Here is a 24,643-nt window from a genome sequence, read left to right as displayed (position 1 = left end):
GTGCAGGGAAGATTTCATGAAAAGCCTTCCTAAAGTTGGGGTGAGTTCGTGTGTCAATCACTTTGTCCCAGGGTCATCCTCAAACAAATGGACTGCAAATGGACTGCCTGCGGGGCTCTAAAAGTGTCAAGGTAAAGCAGTTTTGTTGTCAAAAGAGGGAGGGACAAAGAGATGAGAAAAGGAGAGGTGAAGATCCAGACCTTTTACTTCACGGCAAATGCACTGTGAGCGTGCGAGGGGTTTCTTTTTAAACCTCCTCCGTGCATGGTTTAAGACTTGGGAATCGGACCTGGTGTGCTTTCAGAGGTCAAACTACATGCATTTGGGAGGTGATTTGTAAAAGTGGTACTGAAATTGCAGAGGATGCAGCTATAGTTTGGCAGTAAAAGAAGTCATTTTTGCTGCGATACATCTTATTGGGTGTGTGCTCATGAGAAACACAGGTATACACACTGGGCAGCTTTTTTTTGGCCTAGAAAATTTTGAAATTGCGAAAAATGTTTCCAATGCCAATTGATGAAACAAGGACACTCCAAGTGCCATATGCCATAATTCTTAGCCAAGCAAACAGACAATCAGAAAGATTTAGAAGATTTAATTTAAACTCAGTCAATTGTCTCTCCTATATTAAGGCTCCTTCTGTACCACCCGAGTCATGGAAACCATATTGTGATGTATTCAAGAGAGAAAATTGATCAAAATGGATTTTGTAATCGTCCCTCTGTAACGAAGATTTAATGACAAGCCACATTTCACGGAAGGTCTTGTCTAAGGTCCCTCCATGCTAAGTCGTTGATTAGGTCCCTTCGGATTAGAACTTAACACATTGCTGCTGATTCGCTAGCTAAATAAATCATGCATAGCGGCGTTCAAGGCTAAAATATCTGCAAAAGTGAAGTTCAACCCTCTGGCCTCTTCTAGCTGAAATATACATGTGGGTCAATTAAAGTGAATTCTATTTGATACAGGCAAGTCAGACCTCACGCAGTCTGTTCAGTGGAATTGCATGTTTTGGGTACTATTATCATGGATTTTTCTTGACCGAGGCGTTTTGAATAAATGAAGAATTTCTAAATTTCCAATACACTGCTGTGTACGGCCATTTGCATTCATAGGTTGATAAATTTTGAAAATTAAAGAAATTCAGGTTGAACCCAGAGTAGAAGCATTGAAATACCTACTTTCCCCTTCCAACCTTTTGGAAATCTCTGCTGTAATGGTATAATTATATAGCATTAACCTTCTTCCTGCTGCTGTATGCCATAAGAAACAATTTTGGAGGCAAATGGCTATCTTAGCATACTGAGGTTAACTAATATGTAACAATGAGTTCAAAGTGTTTCATTCTCTTGTTCTAATAGCATGTAATTAGAAACACCTTCAAGTGTCAATGTTTGAACATCAAAGGTATTGTACAGTGAGTTAGTGTCTTAAGATAACAGGTATTTTCAGTGGGAAGAGCCAGGGCAGCACACATTACAAAATGTGATGAGCTTAAGTATTGGTAGATTCCCCTCTCAGGAGCACTTTGTCACTAGTAATTGCCAGTCAATGAACATTAAGTGAAGGAGAAAAAGACTTGCCACATGTTGCCTTCAGGAGTGAATTGATGCAGACTCTTGAGATATTTTATTCTAATCCTTTAGATTTAGTCCTTCCAGTTGCTTGATTCTCTCATGTAAGATTAAAGAAAAATTTATTTATAAAGCAGTCAAAATCGTTATTTGCCAGGAAAAAATGCCCTGAATTAGTGGATGAATTGATTGTTTAGAAATTGTCGTGTTCATGATATACTGGCACAATTTTCCCTGCCTCCATGACAGAAAGGTAGAGGAATTGAGATATAAATCTTGACAGTGTTGCCTGTGACATGGTATTTATTAAATACAGTTCCCACCCTCCTTCTCTTCTTTGCAAGCTCCAAAGAGAAGACCACTAGCTGTCTATGTACACAGAATGTGAGGTAGTTGCCATCGTGGTTCCATGACAGAAAGGTACAAGAATTGAGATATAAATCTTGACAAGGTTGCTGGTGACATGGTATTTAAGCACAGTTCCCACCCTCCTTCTCTTCTTCGAAAGCTCTGAAGAGAAGACCACTACCTGTCTATGTACACAGAATATGAGGTAGTTGCCACTGTACTTGCATGACAGAAAGGTAGAGGAATAACTATTGAGATATAAATCTTGACGGAGTTGCTGGTGACATGGTATTTAAGCACAGTTCCCACCCTTCTTCTCTTCTTCGCAAGCTCCGAAGAGAAGGCCACTTCCCGTCAATGTACACAAACACAGAATATGAGGTAGTTGCCACCGTGCTTCCATGACAGAAAGGTACAGGAATTGAGATATAAATCTTGACGGAGTTGCTGGTGACATGGTATTTTAAAGCACTGTTCCCAACCTTCTTCTCTTCTTTGCAAGCTCCGAAGAGAAGACCACTTCCTGTCTATCTACACAGAATATGAGGTAGTTGCAACTGTGCTTGGATGACAGAAAGGTACAGGAATTGAGATATAAATCTTATACAGTACAAATTTATTTATTTCTTCCTCAAAACATACAATCAGCAGGGATACATACAATCATACATATACCCTGAATTGCGTACATTTTTTACAACACTTATGCAATATGCTGGGTAACAATATGCAGGCGGCTACCACAAATGCTAGCTACAACATTAAACAGAGCACTGAATCCAAAGCTTAGTCTAGGAAACAGACTTATTGTATAGTTTGACTGCAATGTGTAGGAATGATCCCCTTAAACGTTCAGTTCTGGCCTTCGGAAGCGTAAACTCCTGATTGTTCCTTAATTGCCTGCCAGTGGCTGTACATGGCTGTACATCTTAACAAGGTTGCCGATGACATGGCATTAAGCACTGTTCCCACCCTTCTTCTCTTTGCAAGTTCCGAAGAGAAGACCACTTCCCATCTATGTACATGTACACAAACACAGAATATGAGGTAGTTGCCACTGTACTTCCATGACAGAAAGGTAGAGGAATTGAGATATAAATCTTGACAAGGTTGCCGGTGACATGGTATTTAAGCACAGTTCCCACCTTCTTCTCTTCTTTGCAAGCTCCGAAGAGAAGGCCACTACCTGTCTATGTACACAGAATATGAGGTAGTTGCCATCGTGCTTCCATGACAGAAAGGTAGAGGAATTGAGATATAAATCATGACAAGGTTGCCAGTGACATGGTATTTAAGCACAGTTTCCACCCTTCTTCTCTTCTTTGCAAGCTCCGAAGAGAAGACCACTACCTGTCTATGTACCCCGAATATGAGGTAGTTGCCATCGTACTTCCATGACAGAAAGGTAGAGGTTAAGTACTGAGATATAAATCATGACAAGGTTGCGGTGACATGGTATTTAAGCACAGTTCCCACCCTTCTTCTCTTCTTTGCAAGCTCCGAAAAGAAGACCACTACCTCTCTATGTACACAGAATATGAGGTAGTTGCCACTGTACTTGCATGACAGAAAGGTAGAAGCTAGAATTGAGATATAAATCATGACAAGGTTGGTGGTGACATGGTATTTAAGCACAGTTCCCACCCTCCTTCTCCCAGCCTTGTAAAGAACAGGTTGGGCTCTCCCCGCCCGCTTCGACCTTTCCCAATGAGTGAGGTCAAGAAGTGCCTGGCGAGCGTGACAGCTCCCTCGTCTGCGGTTCTGACCATTTACCAGCCTTGACAGCTCCTATTCAGCAGCTATCAGCCTCAAGGTGTGACTGTCAGCACCCCCATACAAATGTCTCTCAGCAAGTTTTCCTCCTTCCATTTAAATGCCTCCATGTTGCGTGACAAGAAAATCATAACTACCCTTATGGTACTGTAGATCTGTTTTAGGCTCGTGGTACTTAAATTTTACTGTACTGTCAACATCAAGAGTTTGCAATTTTTTTGAGATAGTAACAAAATTGAGTACAGATCGTATTTTTGCACTTTAAAGAGTTTGTGGCAAGAGGTCATTGCAAAAACTTTGAAGTCAAAAACACCTTGAAAATTTTCAAATTTTACTGTCAATGGCTGTCAACATTTGGTGTTAAGTCTTTTGTTCTGCAACCACTTAGTATACGACAGCAATTTTTCCACTTGGACATTGTCTTTCTCTGTCTTCCATGCATTGTTTCCTTTGGGAGTCTTTGTCAAATACCGGTATGCTCTGCAGATCTGTGAAGCTGGTCAGAGTAAGTTGAGCATGTAGTAATGCATGGAAGAGACTTAGGAAAGTGTCAAAAACTTTCACTGAGCAAGCCCAAAGTTTGGGGAGTTTTCCAGGGCAAAATTAGCTGTCCTAATGAAGGAGGGTGAAGTGCTCTTAAGTGCTAAAAGGTCGTTAGGAGCACGGCCTCTGCTGTCAGGATTGTAGTGCTGAAACACGCTCCGTTTTCTTCTTACTCACTGTTGACTCATCAAAGCGCCCGTTATATATGTGTAGAGTAGAGCTGAATAGTGACAGCGCATCTGACATCCTAATAAACACTGGAGGAGGAAGTTTGATTGGCGAGCAATGCAGCCCATCTTCCAGATGCTCTTCCTGCAGTTATCGGGGTAATTTTCTGTCCGCCGATAATGCCTGTTATCCATCTCTAAAGTGTCCATAATTGTGAAAAACGGTGTGTCAAGCAGGCAGGCTGTCTCCATCCTCCTCCTCACTGCCTGACAGATTGCCAATAAACCACTTCTCTGCCTCATTAGCTAAGTGCCTGGTCTGTACTTTTACTCACCCTTGCATCATACAGGCTTTCCTTCAGAATTAAAATCTGCCCTCTCCCAATCGTTTCTTGTGCTGACCCCTCGAACTGTTCACCTTGGCCAGACCGTATGGCTCTCGGCCGGCCAGATTTGGCCATAAAAGATATTGGCTATGAAGGCAACACGCTGGGTGTTGTCGAGCTCACTTTACCGGCACTCCCTCATTTCGCAAAAAAGGCTATAATCGACCGCTTTCCGGCAACGCTACCTCCAGCCTAGCTACCACGTCCAATATATCCCGCCATCGCTGTTCGGTAATTTTGATATGAGCAAAAAAATGGAGTGCTGGGTGGGTTTTTCCCGCACCATGTCATCAGAGCGCTCCCTCTCTGCAAATTTCCCCCGAGATTGTTAATCTTGGCACCATATTTCAACAAACATGAGCATATTGATCTGGGTGGGCCTGTATAGAGAGTGGTAATGAGGTAGTGGATTGGCAAGGGTGATGAAGTGAAAAATAAAGATGGGTTGTTACTACCTGTCTCTATTCATCATCATAGCCCTCATCGTTAGGGGAAGGTCTGGGTGGTGAGATCAAAGAGAAACAAGGTGTTTTCTTGTGTCGACAGCCATCAAAACTTTTCATTTGGGAGGTAATTTATCATCAAATTTTATCCCAGACCCTTAGCAAGTAAAAGATGACTCTGAAATACAGAGACAGACTGATACAGACTAAATACATTAAGATCTATAAACACATCTTAATAGGCAGGTGATCCATAACAAAAATTAAATCCATAATGTCATCAAAGGCAAACAAACAACATATTTGATAACCATGTAGACAGTAAACAAATAATTCCTATCAGCAAATTACGTTTTGTCATAAATATACTGTATATAAAGTATGATGTTTATTGAGTGCATGATCATGTAGAATTCTTGCATGTACACAGACTGATATGCATATCATAGAATTATTTTACGATAGCCCAGAAAAGTATTTTTTTGTTAAACATGTGCTCCATTCACTAAGCAGCAAAAAAACTCAGAAAGGAAAAAAAGATTTCTATTGTTTGTCTTTTATCAGTGATGTTTAGGTTTGATAAAGGGACACAGGAATTTCGTCTTTTTTTTTCTCAAAACACAAGAACCAAGTATGTGATTTCTGACAGCCTGTAGCAGCTGAAAATTGGGCCGTTGGTGGGAGTGCTGCGTAGATGAGGCATTCTGGTAGAGGAGGGGACCCCGTGATTCCCCGTGCATTGATTAGGGAGGGAACAACGCCATTTGTCTGCTCCAATGTTCCAGGCCCGGGCATTTGTCTAGGACAAAGTGCCCTCCCTTTGTCCCGCAAATTGTGCCAATTAGAACCTTCCAGGGGGTTGTGTTGACATTTCTCAACTGCGGAACAACCGCCTGTAAAAATGTCAGCAGTAATGTAGCAAGGCTCGAATGGCATTGTAATGTTGGCGTGCATAACTTAATCGATTAATAAGATGAGCACAAAGTTATTAGTTTCCAAAAGTTGTGGATGATTTGTGGTAGTAAGAGTCAGACATCACATTGATTGGTCTTGCTTTTTGACTTCAGGCGAGTCTGACATAAACGAATTAAAAATTTAATCAAGTAGAAAGTTAATAAGAGACATTGCTTGAATTCCTTGTCAATTAAAGAGATAAGAATCTTACAACGAAACACCTTGCCTGGAACAGGTGGTCCATGTCCAAAGTGCGGTAAGCCAGAAAAGCTGACTGGTACTGTTCACAACTTTGCCATTTAGCAACCTGTTTAGGAAAGCAAAGATCTCATTATCTCTGTGAATTTTTCTTTTATTATTGACTTTGTTGATGATTTTTTTTCTTGACTATCTTGATGATTTTGTCACTGGCTCCCAAATGGCAATAGATATGGATATGGCATGTACTGTATATGCAAGGTGGTTATTTGTAAATCAGAGGTTTCATGTTTGAAGAGAGCCACACCATGTGTTAAAGAACCCACCAAATTCATTCATAAGCTAAAGATTCCTTTCCAGTGGGACTGCATTGAACAAACCTTTAAGTTAGTTAATTAGTCTGTTATTTTGCAGCTTACATAACTGTTGTGTTTAATTAATATCCGTGTCCATGATATCACCAGGGTCCATAATATCGCCACCTTGAGAAAAAGTGTGCTTAAAGATATTTTTACTGCAACATACCCTAGGTATGTACATTCGAGGTGTTCAGTAGTGCAAACCAAAAGTATGTTGCAGTAAAAATATCTTAAAGCACACTATTTCTCAAGGTGGCGATATTATAGACCCTGGTGATATTATGGACAATAATGTTAAATACAAATACAATTGTGTTATGCCTTGAGGTAGTTTGATTGTAAACAATTATATGAACAAACGAAATCAATTGTTTTGTTTTTCACCAGTCGCTCCCCACAGTACAAGGCCACTCTCTCTGCAACAGCACCTGTGACTACCTCAGCTACACCAGCACCAACAAACAGGGGGACTGCCCTGCCCCGGAGGACGCGCAGGGCTTCGCTGCAGCATGTGTGGAGAGCTGTAGTGCTGATCAAGACTGCAAGGGGGCATTAAAGTGTTGTCCCAATGGATGTGGCCATACCTGTCAAGAGCCGCTCAACAGACATACAGGTACAATGTGATCATTAAAACCTACTTTACTACACACAGCCATGCTAGATGTTGTCTTACCTTGTTCATACATATATTTCAGTCAACTCCAAATTAGAACAATGCATTACACACAGATGATAGCTTGTAGCTGCCACTTTTTGTTAGTTTTGTGAGTAATTTGTGATAGGTTTTATGGCCAAAGTATGCATTGTGAAATTTCAGCTCTCTCGCTTGAGAGGTTTGCTTGTATGAAACTTCATGAGCCGTTGTCCATTGAAAAGCGATCATGCATGCCTTCTCACTTACTACCACCGGACAATATTACACCAGGAAAACTTGATATTGACTCTGCTGAAATTCCCCGGCACACATATATCCTAGCCAGACACCAAATGGAGCATGAAAGCATGTCTGATAGCACCTGCCGTCAAAATGGAAGAAAAATTTGGTCTTGGCAAGGCATTATTTGAAATCCATAACCGTTCCCCAATGGTAATCACATGCCCTCAGTACAGACAGGCAGACAATTTCTGATGGCATCCCTCTGGGATAAAAGCAGATTTTGTGTGTGATTATGATGAATATTTTGCAGTAGAAACTGATCTTATCTGATGATAAAATATTGTTCTTTATCAGAAAGTTTTGGTACATCAGTCTGAGCTTGCATAAAGCCTCTAGAGAGAATCAATATGTGACTGTTCCCGAATATGCAAATATTTGGACTTAGATGCTAACCTCCAATCCAGGTGGAAAGTCCACACTGCGCCTTTCCTTGTGCTGCTTTGTTTTATGAGGCAGAGTTGTAGTCACTTGTAATCAAAGTTGTAGTCAAGTCAGCCATCAGGCTGGTACATAGGTTACTTTTTAGTTCAGGATGTACTAGAGGTTCGCATAGTTAGGGAAGGGTCAGATGTACATTTGTAGCTCATGAAAGGCTGGATATTAGATAATTCCCTCTTGGGTCAGATTGGTGCAGAATTACATCACATTTATACCCATTTTTTTTTCATATTTTTTATTGAAGAAACAGTCCAAGCCAAGTCATCTTTCCTGTGCTTGTTTGTTGAAATACAACTTGAAACTTCACATTTTAGTCTTTTATGTGTGACAAAAATACTATAAAACTTATTAAAAGTTGAACAATGGAGTGCTTACAAGCATCATATGAAAAATAAGAAAAGGTCCTCCAGATTTCATACTTTGCCTGAAACGGGTAATGAGAAATCATCATTGGAGGAAGGAATGAAAAGCTTACAGAAATTGTCAGCATTTTTTTGTCCATTTTTTATGGATATGATACAGCCAGTCACCATGTTGGTGACTGGCTGTATCATATCCTTGTTCAATTTTCAAATGACTTAGAGTATACATTGTATAGTATAAAAGTATGGTCTTGTGATAGCTGGATTGGTTATACAGGCAAAGTACTGCCATGCTGTCTGAAAATAGCCAGATTAAGTGCCAGCAAACTTTTAACGATTCCGTTTTTCCCAGGCTATAGCTATGTGGACCCCTAGTGGTTCTGAGTGGTATAGTGCATGGTCGGGTGGAGTTTATGAGGTGAAAATGATGATGTGTGTGTCTGTATCGCCCCTCCCAGACACATCCGCAGCCATCGCACTCCCCTGAGTGGTCATCCAATCCCGGAGCTGAATTTTTCATGAGTTTTGATGGCAGTCGTCCAAAGCCTCATATTTACCCAAAATCAATAAAGTCTGTATTAGATGAATTGTATAAAACATGAGTGAGGTCCATCCTCCCAAAATCTTGTTAAACCCAGTGTCAACATTGATATATAAGAGCATTTCAAGTTTTCAAGCCAGTTCTCAAACTGTGCTTTGTGGCATCAACATTGCACAATGGCGAAAACTTGCTTATTCATAAAAGAGATTAAATCTCAGGTATTTTTTTGTAAGATTATCTGTATAGGTATGATAAATGGTGTCATTATGCAGCGCAAAATCACCACAATATCATCTACCACAAGTTCCTGCATGGAATGAAAAGAATAAACGGTTTTGTTTAATTCATGAAAACAAAAATTGCGGAGCAGACAAAGGGGATGATGTCATAGAGAGGAAAGATTTAGTAGTTGGGTGATAGTTGGAGATTAATTGATGATGATGTTTTGTGCCGGAGTGATTCCAAATCAAAAGGCTGTTTGGGTTAGAGGTACATTATAGATCCGGCCTGGGGTTACAGATTGAAGCTTAATGATTTCTGATGGTCCCTTTGGACTTTGTGGTTATTTTCTGTCATTTTTTTGCACAGCAAGGAAAATTGCTGATATGAGGGACAGATATGACACTAAATTTGTGAAAAAATGAAAAAACTGTAAAAAAGGTGCTTTGTGGTTATTTTCTGTCATTTTTTTGCACAGCAAGGAAAATTGCTGATATGAGGGACAGATACGACACTAAATTTGTGAAAAAATGAAAAAACTGTAAAAAAGGTGCTTTGTGGTTATTTTCTGTCATTTTTTTGCACAGCAAGGAAAATTGCTGATATGAGGGGCAGATACGACACTAAATTTGTGAAAAAATGAGAAAACTGTAAAAAAAATTTATGATGATGGTTTTGAGTCATTATGTTGGGACAATAGAGAATGGTTTATGATGTGTAGATGTGAAACCATTTTTGTCAATGAAAGTTTTTATATGGGCATTGAGCACCTTTTTTTATAAGAATTAAATGTCCTTTTTAGGTAATTATGAGAGGTTTTATTTTTCCACAAAAGCTGATTACCCAGCGGCAAAGAAACAAACTGTACGGAAAAGAATAAAAATATAAGTAGAGAAATGAAATTCAAATTTTTCACATCAAACGTCAAGGTGGTAGTTTACTATTCTATGCCAATAGATTCATTGATTTCATGCCTAATTCATATGGATTGTTTTGTTTGTAGATTGACCAAAGTTCCTGTGAGCTTTGTGAAAATTGTGTAAAAATAATGAGATCAAAGAAATCAGACTATGTCCCAATGTCATTTCACATCATTAAGCTGTGCTGGTATGTGTGTTAGGTTCGAGGGAATCAAATTTACAGCGTGCTATAACAATATTATGATAATCAAATAAAGGAGAAGTGTGTGAAAAGTTTTCGGTGGCAAGGTTCATCTCTTTTCTCATAATATGGGACATGAAGGGATAATTTGACACATTTTACCTCATTTTTACCTCGTTACCCAAAAGTGCTGACCACGGACAGGGGGGGAATTTTGGGTCAAATTGGATCAAAATTAAAGTTGGATGAGGTCCCCACAGAGACAATACCGGAAATTGGATTCAGCAATCTCCTGCCCTTGAATTTCCCAAACCAATCGGCACAGGGATACATATGAAAGAGAATGCTTGACTTGTGATAATCTATCACTCACTTTGATTGTCCCTTTGGAAGCAATCACTTTTAGGTGTCCTTTGTGCAAAGTTTTCTGTCACATCATGATAGTTTTCCTAGATTTCTTTTTCTCTATCAATCACCCATACAGATAATGTTTTTACATAAATCAATATCAAATAGATTCATATTTTAGATAATGCATGTTTGATCCACATGGTATACATATAAACCAGCTGTTATGCCTTGACATACGTTACAAACAGAAGCTCAGTGTCTAGAATTTTGACATTTAATTATAATAGCATACAACATGGTAACAGCTTGCTGGTAACAAACAGTACATACCAAAGAAGTTGAGTGTTTACCATTGCCACAGACAGGCACGTTGAAGTTTTATGAATCAGCGCTGGAAGGCAGTTCGGAGCGGTGAATAATGAAGTAGCTATTACAAGGTCATGAATAACACATAAGCCGGCAGTATGGATTATTTGGTTGCTCGGATAAGCCTGGCAGACTGTTGAGGCTTGGCTCCTAAGCTGTTTCCTGTATCAGTGTAATCTCTGGGTCTTACATCTAAGCCAGTTTAAATGTTTTAGGAGGGGCATGTATGAACATGGATTTTATCATTTACATGGTACACAGGGTGCATTGAGCCAGGATTCAATGTGTCAGTACTCATCCACACAACTACTGGATTTTTACAGCAAGAGCTGTAGTGTATGTATATGGAACAGTGATAACATCAGTTTATGGTTTAGCCTTATTCACCAAATCTAAATACTGTACTTACTTTATGACTGACTATCGTGGTTCTGTCCTTGGTGCTGAATGAAAGATGACTGCTGGATTTTACCTCATTACCTGTAGTTTATGAAACAATGCTAGCACCAATTTTGCAAGTTTTGATCAGATGTATCTACACATGTAATCCTAATGCATACTTATTATGACTTTCATGGTTATGTCCTTGGTGCTGAAACATGGCTGATTGCTTTTATATTATACCTCAACAACTGTATGAATATGAATATGAAACAGTGATAATATCAACTCATTTGTCCAACCTAAATCCCCTTTAAGCATTATTATGGTCATGTCCTTGATGCTGAATGAACTTCATGACAGTTATATCCGCTTAAAAAGACTCAACCATGTTCCTACATATATATTGAATATTTTCTATATTAAGTGTGGAAAAGTTTCAAGCAAAGATGAAAATTGCAGTGATGAAGACAATCATTACCTTTCCTTTTTCAAGTTTCTTTTCAAGACATCTAAGTCTGATGAGTGCAAAACTATTGTTTATTGGCTGAAGAAAACAACGGAGAAAATTAAAAAAAAAAGATAACAGAGCTCTCAAGATGCAGAATAACATATCTAAGATGCAAAATGAAGATGCAGAATGCACTAGACAATGATGATTGGCTAAAGATCACATGACTTATGTTCTATCACGCTGCCTTCCAGGGACACCTCCCCGCTTCGCAGAACGTCCTGTTGCCATAGAAACCAAGAAAGGCCAGTCCATCGTGGTGGAGTGGTCATCGCAGAAGAAGTTTGACCATGCGGTGTTCCTGCTACAGGAGCGGTCAGCGGTGGGGAAGTATGTGAAGGAGACAGACATGTCAGACTGGGAACTGGTGGAACAGGTAAATGTGGTTCCGAAAATAATTTCATTAGGTTGGTAGGACATAGGATATTGGGACTTGAACCTTTTCACAACTAGAGATTTTCTGTCAGACACCTTTCTCAGAACTTCTGGAGTGCTGCGTCTCATTGTGATGTGTAGCTGATGTACATGGGATTGTGTTCTCGCAGCAAAAGTGCTACATCAGTTACATATAGCAGCAAGAAGCAGCACTCCAGTCAGAAGCTCTGAGGATGGTGTCTGATAGACATTGAAACGTAAGAAAGGTGAGAGGAGTTCTGGTTGTGAAAAAGAAAGTCCTAATATCCTACAAATGTAGTAAATGTGGTGTATTCATCTTGCAGAATAGAGCCTTATTTGCAGGATCTTCCACCAATACTAACTCTAGATTGCCGCCTTATGTGAAAGGTAGAAAGGTACATGTATACCATGCAATAGTTTCAGATAGCTCATAGTTTTGATTACTATGTCACTACAGACAACGTCCCAGGCAACTGTTGTGAAGGCCCACAGAGGTAGATGGTACCAGTGGAGACTGGCAGCAGTGAATGAGAACGGCACCAGGGGCTTCAGTGAACCCAGCAAGGCAGAGAGGCTCAGGAAAGGTGGGATATCATCATAGCCTAACACACTCCAAGTTGGGCTGTTGAAACTTGGAATTTTGATATCCTTGTCTTGATCCAAAGATTTTTTCAACTTGCTGCTCTAGAACGGAAAACTTCTTCAAGCCAGCACAAACATTCATAGCGATTGACAGATTGATATTCAAACACTTGTAATCTTAAAAGAAAGCTGTCGGATAGCCCAAGGTGAAATCACTTGGTCACAAGTCTGGTATTTGCCTACAAGAACCCAGGGAAATTCCGCCGAGTACTTTTCAAACAGCAACAATCATTGAACTGGAAAAAGAGATAGGAAATGCTATACAGGAATTTTGTCTACACTTGCCTTTTTCATATTCACCTATATTGTATATCTGTAGCATTTTCAAGGCTAAAATGTATGTATTTTTGTAGATCCTGCTCATCCAAGTCCTCCATGGAATCTAACTGAGGGTGACTTTGACATCAAGGATGGGAAAATCTCCGTAAACGTCCACTGGTACCCACCGGCGTACAGCGACCTCCCCATCACCAGATATCGCGTGTACTGGAGCAAGAGGTTAAAGGGCGTGACCCCTGGCCTTATGAAGCTGAAGGAACACAGGAAGAGTGTGAGAACTCCCATGATCACCCTGGACGGCCTGGAGCCAGACACTAGCTACTTTGTACAGGTACTTCAGCTCTTCAGAAGTTTCTCTGTCATTACTCCATGCATACTGTGTCCATTCATCTTGTTGTAACTGGTGGGAGAATAGCTTTACAGAGCACATCGGCAGAACATACTGCACCTGCACGAAACTTGTAATGTATTGCACTTCGGTAGAACATCTCATATAAGGTAGTATTCATGCATATAAGGTTAACGTCTGTAGTTTCGAAATGTTATGTTGGAAAAAATATTGTCTGCAACAGGTAAAATTCTGATGCAACGTTGACCAAAAATCCAATGAAAACCGTGGAAAATCAGGGTTTCGCATAGGCGCAGTATGTTCTCCCAACAGGCTGCTTTACAGTAAGTTGAAACTGATATATGTCCATCTTTTCATCCATGCAGGTCCAAGCCTTTGCCAACTGGGGAGACAACGAGAGGCTACGCAGTGATCGAGAGTCTTTCTTTCTCAGCACCATCCCTCTCCCTATAGGTGAGACATTATTTTGTACTTGAACTAGGAAACTAACCAAGTAGTTGTGCTAAGTATTCATTCCCCAGTCCTTGTGTCTGTGTCCCTCAAGCTAGGCAAGATAAGACCTTGAATGTTCGTTGACTGGTGAAAAATTTGACAGATTTCTTCATTCACAGTGAGTGTTTAGTGATCTCCAAGGTCTTCCATATCTCTAAATAGTCATCACTGATTTTTTGTTGCCCAATGGTCTTAATCGGCCTTACACAATTGTTTTGTTTAATTTCATTGGGTGCCGCCTGACATGGCTGAATGTATTGGCTGACACGATTGGTTTGTTTTCTTCAGAGTTGCCGCCGACCCCGCCCAACCCTGTCATCTTGCGTCTGCACTCTCCCAGCGCGGTGCAGAACCTGTCGATAGAGGAGCCGTTTTTCCACCACGATAGAGTCAAGGCCAAGGTCTCCTGGGGCCTGCCTGAAGGTAAAGGTCAAACTGTCAAGATTTAGACTGTTTATGTGCATGTATCTAAATGTTTCATGTTGTGTTGATTATAATGTGTGTTTTTATGACCACTGGAAAAATAGTGTCATGGTAAAGTCTTAGTGGATCAAAATAAAAGTCAACTAAACTCAACTAGAGTCCTCAATTTTTCTCTGTCCTGGTTGTTATACTTTCATGGATGTGTCAATGGTAGGAGTATGTAACCTGGAGTCCAGCCTTGTTAGCTTTGGTAGGGAGGTAGGGGATCTTTGGGAGCAGACCAATGCTATTAAACAAGGCTGGACTCCAGGCTAAGGAGGATGACATTTCTTACAAAGTTGGACTGAGTTCAACTTTAAGATGTCCTCAAGAATAGAAAACTGATGTTAAAAGACAGAGGTACATGTACAAGGTCTTGCCATTATCAAACATTGCCAATAATTCCTTTTCAGGTGAGACGCACAAGTCAGTAACTAAGTTCATGCTGCGATGGGTGCCCACAGTGTGTGGGGATGGGTACAGCGGAGACGGCACACTTCTCAGTAGGATCAAGGAGGCCACAACGCATGTAGGTGTACCTCTCCCTCACTCAATCCATCTACATGTACCAGTAGCTCATTTGGAATTAACCACTCCATAAGTTTGCTCCTTAATTTGCTTATTCTTCCTGTCAGTCACAGTGCATCACTTTAACCAGCTTCTTTCTGTCTAGGTTTGTTTCATCTTAAAGTTTATAAATTAAGTTTTTCCCTGGCCTTCCATAGCTCTTTTCTCCATGAGTAAAACACAATACATGTGCATGTAGCAGAGTTTAAAAGAATCTAAGCACTGTTTTAGGTCTAAGTGCATTTTCTTTTTATATATCTGAGGTAAACATTGTCACATTCTACAATTATAATTGAGATAGTAGAATGTTTGATGCAGTTTCCCTGCTCATGATTTCTATTCCCTCTCTGTAGAATCTTGACTTTGACATCTACGACCTGAGGTTTGACTGTCACTACGAGGTCAGAGTTCACGCCGTGTCGTCAGAGGGGGTGATGGGAAGGGAGACGGGGATCCACTTCTACAGTCCGCCGTGTCGCGAGATTAGGATCAGGGGACGGCAGAGGCCGGACTGTCCCACGCCTGGTCAGTGGTACTCCTACAGTACACTTAGTGACACTACACTACACTACACTACACTACACTACACTATACTACAGAACACTAGGCCTGGTCAGTGGTACTCCTACACAACACTTAGTAACACTACACTACATACACTATGCTATACTATACTACACTACTCCTGGTCAGTGGTACTCTACACAACACTTAGTGACACTGCACTACACTACACTATACTACACTACACTACTTTTGGTCAGTTTTACTCCTACACAACACTTACATTGTAGTGACACTGCACTACACTACACTATACTACATGTGTACTACACTGCTCCTGGTCAGTGGTACTCCTACAAAACACTTAGTAACACTACACTACACAACACTACACTATACTATACTACACTACACTACTCCTGGTCAGTGGTACCTCTACACTATACTACACTGTACTACACAACACTTAGTGACACTACACTACACTATACTACATGTATATAACACTACTCCTGGTCAGTGGTACACTACACTACACTACTGGTCAGTGGTACTCCTACACAACACTTAGTGACACTACACTATATATACTACCCTACTCCTGGTCAGTGGTACTCCTACACAACACTTAGTGACACTACACTACACTATACTACATGTATACTACACTACTCCTGGTCAGTGGTACCGGTACTCCTACACAACACAACACTACAGTACTGTACTACACCACACTACACCGAACCACACTACACTATATAATACGGTATACCACACCACACTATACTACATGTATGCTATGGTACACTGCACTGCACTACACTACGCTATGCCACACTATACTGCACTGCACTTCACTACTCTACGCTACACTACACTATGCTAAACTACAACAATTATACATTACACTGTACCACTCTGTAATACCTCAACTTGTTTTCTGACCTTCCAGCCCCAGACGTGCCCCAGCAGCCCCAGAACCTGTCCTTTGTGTTCTTCATGGCGGATGGGAACGTGACGGGACAGTTCAAGTGGAGAATGCCTGTCCAGTCAGACAAGCCAGTTACAGGTGGGTACAGAGATTGGGTGTAGCAGGATGTTCAGTGTGATATACTAGTAGCTAGCTGCCACTGCGCTGCATTCCTGCAAAGCTGGTGTGTTACACCGAAGGGTGGTAATACTGGCTGTGCAGATACAGATACAGAGACAATTATCTTAAAATAACCTACCACTCTTGTCAAAAAGTGAGGGCGGTCTATCTTTGGTGTGAGTGGATCAAAACCATGCAGATCTTAATTGGGTACAGAATGTTCCCCAGCAGCCTTTGTAACGGTTACCATCTTTTGCTTCTGAAATCTCTTATTGGGTCAGTTAGTCTTCACTCTCAGTAAGTCAAGCTTCTGTTGAGCAGTGATGTTTCTGACGTAGAGAGAGAAGAGACATGCTGTTTTAGTCCTGTTCATGTAACCCATAACCTTGATGTGGCCTTTGGGTCTTATGTTATGTTGTGAGTCTGGTGACCATTGAGTTAAGACTTGTCAAATGACAGGATAGTACAGTATTTTATGTTGTCAGCTGGTTATTTTTCCTCTGGTTGATGTGTGGGTCCTTTTGTTTTGTTCAGGTTTCCGTGTGATGTGGGGAGAGCAGGTCAGCTCCTCCAAAGGTGTGGCCAATGGTCTGCCCCAGACACCCGTCATAGACAGGACAAGTGCAAAGGCGAAAATGCTGCCCAAGGTGAGTCAGTCATCCAATACCTCAGGGAGTTCTTATTAGAGGTCTAGTGGAGAGAAATGTTTTGTGTTAAGTTTAACAATCTGTAAGTGATCATGTGCAAATTTCCGTGATTTTCCAGTCTTTCTTTGTAGGCCAAGTTCAGCTATCTTTTTTTTTTTCATTGTGTCAATTTTCTTGTGCTAATCAGGTTGTAAAACGGAACTATTTTTGGTTTGAAGAAAAGTGAAAATACTCTGTCATATATCCAAGACAGAAATATTTATCAAGAGTGACTGTGCTTGTTTTGAGTGACACAGACCTACCTTTTTGGCAACACCCATGGGGCAGAGCTTACAAAGTGATATTACAATGCTTTCTATGCTTGTTTCCCCTCTACAGGACCAGTTTACCCACCTGATCCAGGGTTTGACCCCTGGCCGACCCTACGTGCTGCAGGTTCAGGCGCTGTCAGAGGTCGGCGGGGGAGCCATGGCGCAGCTCGAGTTCACCGTTCCTCCCATCAGGCAACAGTCCAACTGTAAGTCCCTCCCTTGCACTGCATGATGGGAAGGCTGGAAACCACTTCTCATGTTTTCAACTTCAATGTACTTTGAGTAAAGAGACATTTTTTACACAACCAAGTCTTTTATTCAGCTGACGTTTCAGTGAACGTCTGTCACCTTCCTCAAGGCAATTCTGACTGGTTCACATTGCACTGCAGCACAGGTGTCGCTGCTATAGATGCATTCCCAAATGTACAATATTTACATATCTACACATATAGGTTCTTCCTCAATCGACATATTTTTGACATGTTATTCTGCCTTTATTTTACAGATATCCCTCCTATAGGGAGACCGTCATATGCGGAGGAGTGGGAGAGAAAATTCCAGGGTTACAACACGGACCTCTTCCAAGACGACGAGAGAAGAAACGGCGTCTCCCCTCAGAGCACCGCCCGAACTAGAACGTCGCCATCTTGGGCGCAACAAAACCCGGGGAGCGAAGCAAACAGCGATCCCCGCGCCTCGGCACAGTCGTTAAGATTGTGTTGGGTCACAGTGCTACTGTGCTCCTTTACAATTGTTGCAGGATTCTCTTGTTTGTAAATATACTTAATGTGTAACTGTAAATAGAACGTAATTAGTGAAAATGATAATTATGATGGTGATGAGTGTTCCAGAGAGGCCAAGAACGGACATTTTGCTGGCAGACACCTGTTTAGTTGTGTGTCAGAATAGCATTAGTTAAACCGAATAGGTTGGCTGTTCACAGATAATTTTATCTATAGCTTAGGTGTAACTGCCAGCAAATAGTCCATTGTTGGTCCTGTCTGTACAATCTGTGATTGTCTGCGATGTTATGAACTGCTAGGTGTATGGAGCTTTCTGTCTTCCTTTTTAGGTTAATGACTCTAAATATGGCAAGGGAACGTTCTCTGAGGACCCTTTTTGTCACATTGATCATTTTAAAGGTGGCTATTGTTTCACAACAAGGTGCCAGTAGTTTGTGTGTCATCACCATGGTTTACACAAAATATACAGGCACTGAATGCTGCAACATCCAGCCTTATAGATTGTAGTTTTGGATGGGAATGATGGCAAAGTTAATATATCAAGCAGTTCATATCTGTTGTTCCTATTGTTGGAGCTAGCGTGTGCGTCGGGTGCACTTGTTGCTGCACTACTTGTGTGCGATGGTTGTTGCAATAGTCAAGGCATAAAAAAAACTGGGTCTATTTAAGGTTATCTCCTCACTATATGTGGAAGACTTTTATCTCTTTCGAAACCACACATGAAAGGCCACACCGATTTGATTCTTTGTTCGTAAAAAAAATAAGTGCAACCACAAAGAAAAAAGAAAACAAGAAAAAATCTTGCCAAGGCTGGACACTTAAAAAAAAACTCTGTGATGTATATTTAACACACTGAATCATTCAGATACATCAGCTTTATTCCAAGGAAAAAGGAAAAGATTAGTACAGTCAACATTAATGACAACTCATTAGATTAGCTGCTTATATTACAATATTATTAATATACCTTTTTATAAAAATCACAATATTTACTATAGGAAAACTAATACCATAGGAAAACTAAGGAATCAAATCGGTGTGGACAGAAAGCAGTGGATCGTTTTAATGTCTTCCGTGAATTCCTTCCTTTAAGAGTAAGAAAGGAATCCCTGTCATAAAAAGGACTGTTAAACACAGACTCAATTATCTTGTGTGAACCAGAAAGGTCCAGCCTGTAAAACTGCAACAAGACTGTCCTAATTATGATACATGTACCAAGTTATGATTATGTAGCAGGTTGTTAGATAGGATAATAGTGTCAGATTTTTGTGTGTCATAAAAAATCTGATGATCTTGCTTGGTTTAGAAAACTTAATGCCATCCAAATGAACAGGGTTTTGTGTAATAGGTTGTGATACTTCCAAATTTATTGCATTTAGTTTCAGCTTTTCTGTGCCCAAGTCACCCAGATGTGCTGACATGAGCAATTTTCCATATAACATTACAATGCTGTGGCAGTTTACCTAAAGTCATTTCCTGGCATTTTTTTTCCAGGCAAATTTATTTACTTGTAACAGTAATTTTGACCAAATTTCATTCCATTTTATGAGGTTCAGAGAATATCTTTATCTGTAACAAGAACCAAAACCTTAGCTAGAATCTCTTAATATAGCTATGAATATGCTTTAGAACTGGAGAATTTATTGTTTTCCATTGTAACAACAACATGGAACACTCTTTGTGATGTGGTCATCTTGACTTGCCATACTCCAGAAGCCCCAACGACCTGGATAGTAATGGTGCTATGTGTTCTGTTTAGAACTTAAGTTTCACTACTTAAAGGAAATAAGCTATTACTTAGACAGGCCAGCTTCTTGCAGTAAGCATCTAATTTAGCACAACCGCTGCAGCTATGGCCAAACACCTACACCTATAGCATTCGCTTCAGCTCATTTAAGCCCTACCAGCAAAAGCTGGGGTGATTTTGCTGTCGCTCGTAAAATAGCAATCACAAAGCCATTCATAAGGTGCCAATTTCAAGGCTCTGCGCTTAATACAATCCTCTTAGCAAGGGCCGCAGTTTACTCTTACTGTTGGTTTTACTACGTCGTTTTACTATGCCGGCTCACGCCTGCCGCGAAACACGATTTACGACGGCTATTGGGGAGGGCTTTAAGTTAGTGGCTCGAGCATTTTCAAGGGTAAACACGTAGATCATGACGCCGAATACGGCCGGCTTACTGCTTCATTTGTTGTAAAATCACGCTTTGGGTGGCGAAACTTGCCAAGACAAAGTGTGAAGTAAATGACCGTGTATAACACATTAGCACACAGGGGAAGGACCGCTCGATTATTCCCCCACCTACTTAGTATTCCATCCAGGACCAGGTCTAGGTGCTTTCATACATTGATTGTAGTTTAGTTTATGTCCGACACATCACCTTTTGTGGTGTTGCAGTTTTTATCTGCGAGGTTATAGAGTATAAAATTACTTTGTGTACAAACCTTTATTGAGCATTGAGGTGCTTATTTTTCTGCACCATCTCTCTGCAACTTAGTTTGCCCGACATTGTCACTTCCCTGGATCACATTCCATTAAGTAGTGTGTAAAGAGCAGTTACAGTACGGTATTTCAGGAGGATGCAAATACACAGTAAAGAACTATTTTATGACCATGTGCCAAGCTTGCCGTTTGCTTGCTACTGCTACTGCAGTATGTATTTAGTTTAATATGCACTCTTGGTGCACAGAACAGCCAGGATGAAATCATGGCTTTTAAGTCATTATTGTGACAAAATAGATCACATTTATGAAAGGTACAGTATTTTTATTGCATAGGTACATGAAGCTTTTGTTTGGATTCTATTTTTTTCTTTTTTTCAAACTTCAAGCTGGCATTGGTACATTTGTATAGGAGTCCATGCAGTAATAGAAACCTATTTTTATTTTGGTTTGAATTTTTATTTTGTTTTATTTTCTTATTGTTTTCATTTCAATCTATGTTTCTTGCTCCCAATGTTGTGAATATCGTTTGTAATCTTTATTTGTTGGAAGCCAATCATTTTGAGGTACGTGTGCTCTTCTATCAATTCCTCAATGCAGTTAAGAACATCGTTCTGAATCATGTTACCAATTCCAGTAAGATTCTTTGCCTCAATCACTGCACTAGATAAGTCTAAGACAAGCTTGGAGGTAAAGACATTTTAGTGTTAAGTCATGGTACTTATGTGGCAAACATGTGGTACCTTAAGTGGTGAAATATAAGTAAAATGCTCTTTAATTCAAAATAGTTGTAAACTGGTAGTTGAAAGTAAGTGCAGTATTTAGCAATGCAGAACGTACGTACGGCCCACAACTGTTGAGGGTCTGATCACATTGTTGCTATGTACTGGTCGTTAACTTATGTTTGTCAAAGATGTCATATGTAACGTGTTTTTCTGTTGTCAACTGTGTTTCTGTATAAAAGGCACAACTTTTGTACCTCTTACTTTGTACATCTGTATATAAGGAATAAAACGAACCGATACATTGAAAGTGTGAGTCACATCTCCTGTTTTGATTGCAATATAGCCAAGTTAGGTTTACATTTACTCAGTCCTGAATATTGTCAGACTCTGAATTTCTTTAAGAGATATTACTCATAACAACCAACAAAGTTCAACCAAGTTCTTAAAATCTAGAACTGATACATTGAAAGTGTGAGTGACAGTTCCTTTTTTGATTGCAGCATAGCCAAGTTAGATTTACCTGTAGTCAGTCCTGAACATTTTTTAAGACATGATGATGACAGAATCGGGCAGCTAAGAAAACGTTATGATTTAGCCTCCCAACATCTGCTTGGAGTTGGACACTTGTACTCGTCTCTAGATCTGTTCATTAAATAAATAGTAGATGACTTGTGAGAGGCCCAGAAGACCATTGTCAGGACAACAAGCTGAGCATCTCCTGACAGTCCCTGGGTACATAGTTGATAGGTGTTTTCCCCCTCTTGTCTTGAACATTTCTGGTGTCAGGGGCAGCTTGTAGTAAGAGTCTTGAGACTTGGACATGGCCCCTCTCTGCAGACTGAAAAAGAAACAACATTTGAAACCCTCAAATTTACAACTCTTTATACACAACTCTGTAAACATGAGTCTCAAGATTCAGGAGAGGTTAACAGAATTGGGCTAATATTGTGTAATAAAGCTGTTACCCGTATTATTCATCAGAAGTGAAACACTGATAATTATTCCTCTATAATTCTCTTTCCTCTAGAGAGGAAGGATTCTAAGGAAATACACATGTACATTAAAGGCATCCAATGAGATTTCATGGTGGCAAAACAAGATTAACGTTAAATGTACAAATTGACTTTGAAAATTTTACAAAGTCAATTTTCTGGCCCTTCTTGCCAATCTGGACACAGCATACTGATATCTGTGAGGCAAAAATGCAATGCCACTGACGAAAAAAAACAGTTGCTTGTTTTGTATTGTAGACTGGTTCTTATATGGCATATATGGGTGGTACCCAAAAATAAAGAGATGATTCATGTAGCTTGTTTGGGGACTTTCAAGTATGAAATGGTGATGAAAATGTGCTACGAAATGGCAGTAAATGTCAATATCTGACAGAATTCCTCATCCAGAATATTTTCTGCTTTGCTGCCCTCAAATCGCAGTGGATAAGTTTTTGACTTAACTTTGACGGAAAGGAAGACAATACATGTGTAAAACACCTGTAACAGTGGGGGGGTTTATACATGTAGGTGCTTCCAAATAACCCGGCCGATGGGTCTAGACCTTTTAGCCGAGTGGTTTGAGCATCGGATTTTCAAGCTGGTGCTCGGGAGGTCGTGGGTTCGAACCCCGACCCGGGACCAGAGGTTTTTATGTGTTCTTACTGCTTGCCCCTGTTTCTTACACACCTTGTGAAGTGCATTTTTCCCATCCTCATCACACAGGGATGGGTCTGCTCTTTTCTTTAGCAACAACTTGACAACAGCTTCATGCCCACAGTAGGCTGCTCTGTGAAGTGGAGTTACTCCCCCCGACCGGGTCTGGCTGTTAGGGTTTGCCCCCCTCTGGAGCAGAAGGTCACACACCTCCAGGTGACCATTTCTGGATGCATAGTGCTGAAAAAGGAAAGCAAAAAGACAAATTACAGTAACGTTATACACATACCCACAGTGAAATAATTTAAAGTTTTACCACTGTTAACAGTTAACATGTTATGTACTGTAAGACTGCGTTTAAAAGATCCTCAACAAAAGTGAACTGGTAAGTCATTAAACCATATAGTTGCTGCTGTTATTAACGGTAATACCACGGCCAAGTATAAAGTAGAAAGTAGTGGCACAACACATTACGCAACACAACCATGTACATGTATCACACACACTATGTATCACGAACGACCCCTAGCGGCCATCAGCAATCTGCAAACCCTAACTACCCACGTATCATGCACGCCGCCTAGCGGGTGATATTTGCACTGCAGCATACAAACAACTCACTGTTCACTTGTACGAAATTATGCATGATCACGAATCACGACCGAAAACACAGAAACCCTGCAGAGGCACATTGAGTATGACTTGACTATGAACAAACCAGCGGCCCGCACCAGTGCCGTGTAACCGGACGAGTCCTGCGCGTTGGCCGCCGTGCCTCTGTCCAGCAGGCTGCGGACCCTCCCCGCCTCGCCGTCCCGAGCAGCGGCCCAGATCCCCCGCTCAAAGTCCAGCTCATCCAGCGTCTGATGCACCGAGGCCGCCGTCGTCGTGTGCGAACACTCGTGATCCCCGTGATCACACATCATGGATCAACTCATGGAGATTAACATTTAGAAACTGCCTGAACATCTGACAGATGATCGAAAAAAAATCTGACATGTACTTAGCTGTTCAAAATCATACTTTTCCATGCACGTACAAAGTAGTGAAATAATCATCATGTATAAACAAAAATATCACTGTTGCAACAAATATATCAATCATTTTAGATCACTAACATTGGTAGATAGCTGGTAAGTTTGTTTTGGGATTGAAATTTGTGCTGAGAATCGAGGCAAAGTTACTAGGCACTAAAACTTATTCCACGGGGCACCCCAATAATAATATGCACATGGTGAAAAATGGCGGGTGTCGTTGATTTTAGAAACTACGCTGATGTCGTAGTTTTTGCCATTTTAGCCACGATCGTGATCGCGTACATGAGTTATGTGTACTCTCTCTGGTAGTAGGAGACCCAGGCTGTAGTAGACGACCCGGTAATCAACTTGATTATCGT

The 24,643-nt window shown here is 40.6% G+C and overlaps 2 protein-coding genes across 2 annotated transcripts in view; one reads left to right on the top strand and one right to left on the bottom strand.

The window, feature by feature from the left end:
• Positions 1-19,081, top strand: part of LOC109484970 (anosmin-1-like) — a 23,274-nt gene extending 4,193 nt beyond the window's left edge. Inside the window, exons 2-13 of the mRNA XM_019788343.1 lie at positions 7,133-7,358; positions 12,147-12,328; positions 12,806-12,932; positions 13,344-13,600; positions 13,984-14,071; positions 14,399-14,533; positions 14,986-15,101; positions 15,493-15,664; positions 16,596-16,712; positions 17,268-17,380; positions 17,759-17,897; positions 18,197-19,081. Coding sequence (XP_019643902.1) covers positions 7,133-7,358; positions 12,147-12,328; positions 12,806-12,932; positions 13,344-13,600; positions 13,984-14,071; positions 14,399-14,533; positions 14,986-15,101; positions 15,493-15,664; positions 16,596-16,712; positions 17,268-17,380; positions 17,759-17,897; positions 18,197-18,468 — 1,944 coding nt within the window. The 3' untranslated portion in view covers positions 18,469-19,081. The remainder of the gene's footprint in view (positions 1-7,132; positions 7,359-12,146; positions 12,329-12,805; positions 12,933-13,343; positions 13,601-13,983; positions 14,072-14,398; positions 14,534-14,985; positions 15,102-15,492; positions 15,665-16,595; positions 16,713-17,267; positions 17,381-17,758; positions 17,898-18,196) is intronic.
• A 2,979-nt stretch (positions 19,082-22,060) lies between these two features.
• On the bottom strand, positions 22,061-24,170 carry LOC109484969 (ankyrin repeat domain-containing protein 39-like). The gene is made up of 3 exons (XM_019788342.1): positions 23,979-24,170; positions 23,281-23,487; positions 22,061-22,439 (listed from the first exon to the last, which is right to left on the bottom strand). The coding sequence occupies exons 1-3, from the start codon at positions 24,168-24,170 to the stop codon at positions 22,296-22,298; spliced, it is 543 nt and encodes a 180-aa protein (XP_019643901.1). The 3' UTR covers positions 22,061-22,295.
• Between the last annotated feature and the right edge of the window lie 473 nt (positions 24,171-24,643).

This window comes from Branchiostoma belcheri, unplaced genomic scaffold, assembly GCF_001625305.1.
Source record: "Branchiostoma belcheri isolate BF01 breed outbred unplaced genomic scaffold, Haploidv18h27 scaffold72, whole genome shotgun sequence".
NCBI classification, from domain to species: Eukaryota; Metazoa; Chordata; class Leptocardii; order Amphioxiformes; family Branchiostomatidae; genus Branchiostoma; species Branchiostoma belcheri.
The sequence above is the reverse complement of the archived record's forward strand: the minus strand, read 5'-3'. Positions and strand labels throughout refer to the sequence as shown.

Bases quoted from the DNA above. Each gene is read 5' to 3' on its own strand.
- LOC109484969 (XM_019788342.1), bottom strand. From the start codon at position 24,170: ATGTGTGATCACGGGGATCACGAGTGTTCGCACACGACGACGGCGGCC. The intron at 23,488-23,978 runs GTGCGGGCCGCT...TTCCTTTTTCAG, and splicing joins CGTCCGGTTACACGGCACTG to CACTATGCATCCAGAAATGG. The intron at 22,440-23,280 runs GTGTGTAAGAAA...TTTCTTTTTCAG, and splicing joins GGAAAAATGCACTTCACAAG to TCTGCAGAGAGGGGCCATGT.